This window comes from Teleopsis dalmanni, chromosome 1, assembly GCF_002237135.1.
Source record: "Teleopsis dalmanni isolate 2A chromosome 1, ASM223713v2, whole genome shotgun sequence".
In the NCBI taxonomy this organism is placed as follows: Eukaryota; Metazoa; Arthropoda; class Insecta; order Diptera; family Diopsidae; genus Teleopsis; species Teleopsis dalmanni.
Window position 1 is genome coordinate 175,449,731 of NC_051846.1, and position 5,409 is coordinate 175,455,139.

The window sequence follows — 5,409 nt, forward strand, 5'->3', positions numbered from 1 at the left end:
ATAGAATTCGTGTCAGTTCAAGAAATCCCGATCTTGAGGTGAATGATGAAATGCATAATCAGGCTTTGCTTTTGGTCGAAGACATATGTTACCATACCTGCGGTAGTTTGTTAGTCAGATTAGGAATGCCAGCTCCTGATCGTGGAATAAATAACGCATTTAATCGAGAATTGGAACGTGAACGTGAATATGATCGTCATGAATTAGACCAATCAGTTCAAACTAATGTACCTCTATTGAATCCGTAACAGAAGGAATTTTAACATTAATGAAAGCGATTGATGAAGAAAATGGTGACCTTTTTTCCTGGACGCCCCCGGTGGGACTGGTAAAATATTCCTCATGTCATTAATTTTGGCCACTGTTCGTGCGAGATCCGATATTGCGGTAGCAGATGCTTCTTCTGAAATAGCGGCTACATTATTAGAACGATGCCGTACGGCTCATTGAGCGTTAAAATTGCCGTTAAACCTTCAAACTATCGAGCAACCGATATGTAATATTGCGAAGCATTCTGCAATGGCTAAAGTTTTAGTAGCATCTAAAATCATCATGTGGGACGAATGCACAATGGCGCATAAACCCGCATTAGAAGCACTTGACAGAACATTAAAAGATCTTCGCAATGACTGAAAATGTTTTGGAGGCGCAATGATTTTACTATCTGGCGATTTTCGCCAAACACTCCTAGTCATTCCAAAATCGACTGCTGCCGACGAATTAAATGCTTGCCTTAAATCATCAAATCTTTGGCGCTATGTGAAGAAACTTCAGCTGGTAACAAACATGAGAGTTGCATTGGTCAACGATACATCTGCTGAAGAGTTCTCCAAGCAATTGCTGTTAATCGGTAATGGCCGTGTGACTGTTGAAGAATCGAGCGGATTAATTGCATTTCCTTCAAATTTTTGCAATTTCGTGTCATCAAAAGACGAACTCATCAATAAAGTATTTCCGAAAATCATTGATAATCATATAAACAAAAAATGGTTGAGTGAGCAAGCAATTTTGACAGCTGAGAACAAAGATCTGAATGACTTAAACTTTGTAATTCAAAATCAAATCGTTGGTACTCTGCATACATTCAAATCTATTGACTGTGTAACAAACGAAGAAGAAGCTACCAACTATCCAACTGAATTTTTGAACTCCTTGGATGTGCCTGGCTTACCACCGCACAATTTACAATTAAAGATTGGTTCGGTAGTCATTATGCTTCGAAATCTAAACCAACCAAAACTATGCAATGGAACGCGATTAGTGATAACAAAACTGATGGCCAATGTGATTCACGCAATGATACTCAAAGGAAAATTCAAAAGTGATGAAGTTCTCATTCCGAGGATTCCAATGATCTCAATCGATATGCCCTTTGAGTTTAAACGAATTCAATTTCCTATTCGGCTTGCATTCGCTATGACTATAAATAAATCACAAGGCCAATCCTTTAGTGTTTGTGGTCTGAATCTAGAAAATGCATGTTTTTCACATGGTCAATTGTACGTGGCATGTTCACGTGTAGGCAAACCATCTGCTTTATTTGTTCTTGCGCCTGATAAAAAAACAAAAAATATCGTATATCACAAGGTTCTTTATTGAAGAGAATCAATCGGAGTGCAACCCATAGGTTCTTGCTGACAGACCATTAAAATAATTAATTATATATCAATATCCTAATAAACTATTGAATACAATAAATTTTTTGTATTCATTTTATTACGTTAATAAATTTCTAAATTTAGTTTACCTATAATTTAATATAACATTTATTGACTGTTACGCGGTACGAAGTTCGCGGGGTCACCTAGTTTAAAATAAAGTGATCAGTTATTTCGTTTTTATTTCCTCTTTTACGGCTCCTTCATGACTTGTTGAATGGATATCCAATTTTTAATAATGAGTGGCCACTTGCCAGTAGGTTGATAGCACCGCCACAAGTTTTGCCACTTCGATCTTGACAGACCGCTTTTGCTTTCCTTTTATATTCTATTACTGTTAGAAAATGATTAAGGATATGTTTTTCAGTACCTCTCCATAAGAGCAGTATTCTTCCCTTTGCTGAAAATGTTTTCATTCCTGGTCTTATTAATTAATTCACAAACTAATTTCTTCGGTACCCTCATACCTAGATCAATGTTTAATTCCAACTATTCCTGAATCTTTTCAGCATTCTGTCTTCGAATCACTTGTAGGGATATATCAGTCCTACTGAAAAGATTTCATGAGAGGATATTTCGAATTTGTATAGGTGATTATCACTAAATTATGTGGTATAATCGTGTAATGTTATGTGGGATTATTATTATCATCTTTTTGTAGAATTAAAAACTGCACATGATTATCTTATATGTTCTTCAATATTTCAATATTTTCTATTAAGATTGAAATCTAGTCAAATAACCATACCATATACTTAGCCTAAGTGGATTTAACTTTGGTAACTCTGTAACGACACGGATTCGTCGTTTTAAATTTTGCTGAGTATTACTCAGTCGCGGTCCGGGTCGTTGCAATAAAATTTGTTTTATTGGACCTAGTTCGAAGCTGGTAAACCAATGAGTGGAAAGTAAAAGACCGTTTGTTTTTATTATTTCAAATTTATTTAAAGTTTTCTTAAATAACTTATTCTAGTCTTGATTCTACTCAGTAAGTTTTATCCAAAGACGTCAGAACATCAAAGGGTTTTTCCAAATCTACGTAATTAGTTTCTAGCCAAAGACGTCAAAACATCAAAGGCGTTATACAATCTACTCACAAGTTTCTACGAATTTATTTAGCCTTAGCGTCGAAACACTATAGGCTTCTAAAAATGGACTTAGCGCTGGAGTAGTGATCTACTCACTTCGGTGTGCCGGTGCTAAGTGATTTTTCATATAAAATCTCCGCTATTTATATACGACACTTTGCTTTGCTTAATTGAACGCACAACCGCACAAGTATAATTTTCGTGCGTGTGGGTGTTCGCTGTGTTGATCGTGCGTATGGATGTTCGCGGTGTTGATCGTGCGTGCGGATGTTCGCGGTGTTTGTTGTGCGTATGGATGTTCGCTGTGTTTTTTTTTGTTTCAAATATATAAATCGAGTTTTATCCAGATGATAAAATAATAAAAAACAATGAGTTTTATGTAGGGCGGAATTTGTACAAAATTCTGTCCTTACATTTCCCTCCTTCTTCGGGGGATTTGAACTGGACTACTTCGTTGAATGGTTTCGTGTCCGCTTTCTAGGATTCCTAAAAACTTTGAGGAATTCATCTTGATGTGTACTGGTGTAATCATAATCCTGCTCACGTGGTACATCTGGACTCTGACTTTTCGACTCTGTAATGAGTATGAAACTTCGCTGACGCGGTACATCTGCACTCTGACTTTTCGACTCTGTGATGAGTTTTAAACTTCGCTGACGCGGTACATCTGGACTCTGACTTTTCGACTCTGTGATGAGTTTTATATTTCGTAGACGTGGTACTAAGCACCTACATGGTGTCTTCTCTTGTGGATTTTCTTGCTGGTTTATTCCCTGGGCTTTTGAATAATCTTGAGGTTGTACGCGTTGTGTCGTTATGCTTGACTTTGGTCGTGATGCTGAAGTCACATTTCTAGTTATAAATGTTGGTGCTTGCTTAGCGGTTGATTGGTTCTGAGGCTGATTACTTCGTTTCTGATCAGGAATGGACGACTCAAAGCTTAGACTATGGATAATTTTATCCTGTGCTGGCATATTGGGTATGCTTCTCATTGTATTTTGTACCACCATCGCTTGAGGGGACTCGACTACCATGCGCCCTACGTTCACTTCTCGAACACGTTGGCGACTCACTTTATCCTGTTCTGTACTTAGTTCTTCGAAGTCATCGGCAAGTGTTGTTAATTCATTTAGGCTTGTAAACTCTGAACGTTTAATGTACATCCGGTAGTCTGCCTTCATGTTTCGATACACCCGCTCCAATTGCGAATCTGGATCCATGCCAGTGTGTCGCATTAGATTTATGATGTCAAGTGAGTAATCCTTGAAACTTTCTTTTGTCTTTTGTAGTCGTGTTCGTACCTCATTTTCTAAGTTTTCGAAATATCTACATGATATGAAGAATTTTAAGAAATCTTCCTTGAAGCTTGACCAGAGGGGCCAAGGTTTATGGTTGTTACGGTACCATCTTAATGCTTTATCCTCAAAGAGAATTGGCATCATCTTGGGAATTAGATTTACATCGATACTGTACATAGCCGCCAGTTCCTCTATGTGATCGATGAAACCTAGTGGATCCTTACCACCGTCATATTTACAGGACCACTTCTGTACCTCTTCAACCATCTGAAGGTAGGAGCGCACTGGAGGATTTATTGAACTTCCACATGTTCCTGGTATTCCTCTTGATCCCACCGACATTGTTTCTTGTTGTGATATTTGTTAATATTTTATCCTCTGGATTTTAAATTTCCATTCGAGGCTTGACCACTGTGATTTGACCAATCAGGTCCCTGGTAATTCTTTTCTTCCCACTTGGAATACTATCGAACACTAGTCCCTGCTCGGGCGCCAATTGTAACGACACGGATTCGTCGTTTTAATTTTGCTGAGGTATTACTCAGTCGCGGTCCGGGTCGTTGCAATAAATTTGTTTTATTGACTAGTTCGAAGCTGGTAAACCAATGAGTGGAAAGTAAAAGACCGTTTGTTTTTATTATTTTAAAATTTTATTTATTAAAAAAAAAAAAAAAAGATTATTTTAAATAACTTATTCTAGTCTTGATTCTACTCAGTTAGTTTTATCCAAAGACGTCAGAACATCAAAGGTTTGTTTTTCCAAATCTACGTAATTAGTTTCTAGCCAAAGACGTCAAAACATCAAAGGCGTTTATAAAGTCTATTAAATAATTTTTACCCAAAGACGTCAGAACATCAAAGGGTTTTTTTTCCAAATCTACGTAATTAGTTTCTAGCCAAAGACGTCAAAACATCAAAGGCGTTATACGATCTACTCACAAGTTTCTACGAATTTATTTAGCCTTAGCGTCGAAACACTATAGGCTTCTAAAAGTGGACTTAGCGCTGGAGTAGCGATCTACTCACTTCGGTGTGCCGGTGCTAAGTGATCTTTCATATAAAATCTCCGCTATTTATATACGACACTTTGCTTTGCTTAATTGCACGCACAACCGCACAAGTATAATTCGCTGTCAGCTTTGTTATGCTTGTCGTGTGTGCGTATGTTCGCGGTTGGCTTTGTTTTGCTTGTCGTGTGTGCGTGTGTTCGCGGTTGGCTTTGTTTTGCGTGTCGTTTGTGCGTATGTTCGCGGTTGGCTTTGTTTATTTGTTTAAATATATAAATCGAGTTTTATCCAGATGATTTTTAGTAAAAAATAATAAGTTTTATGTAGGGCGGAATTTGTACAAAATTCCGTCCTTACA

At 37.4% G+C, this 5,409-nt stretch overlaps 1 protein-coding gene across 1 annotated transcript in view; it reads left to right on the forward strand.

The window, feature by feature from the left end:
• Positions 1–651: 651 nt before the first annotated feature.
• LOC119666763 overlaps positions 652–5,409 on the forward strand; it is a 9,507-nt gene continuing 4,749 nt past the window's right edge. The window contains exon 1 of the mRNA XM_038076045.1: positions 652–1,499. Within this exon, the coding sequence (XP_037931973.1) occupies positions 652–1,499 (848 nt within the window). The remainder of the gene's footprint in view (positions 1,500–5,409) is intronic.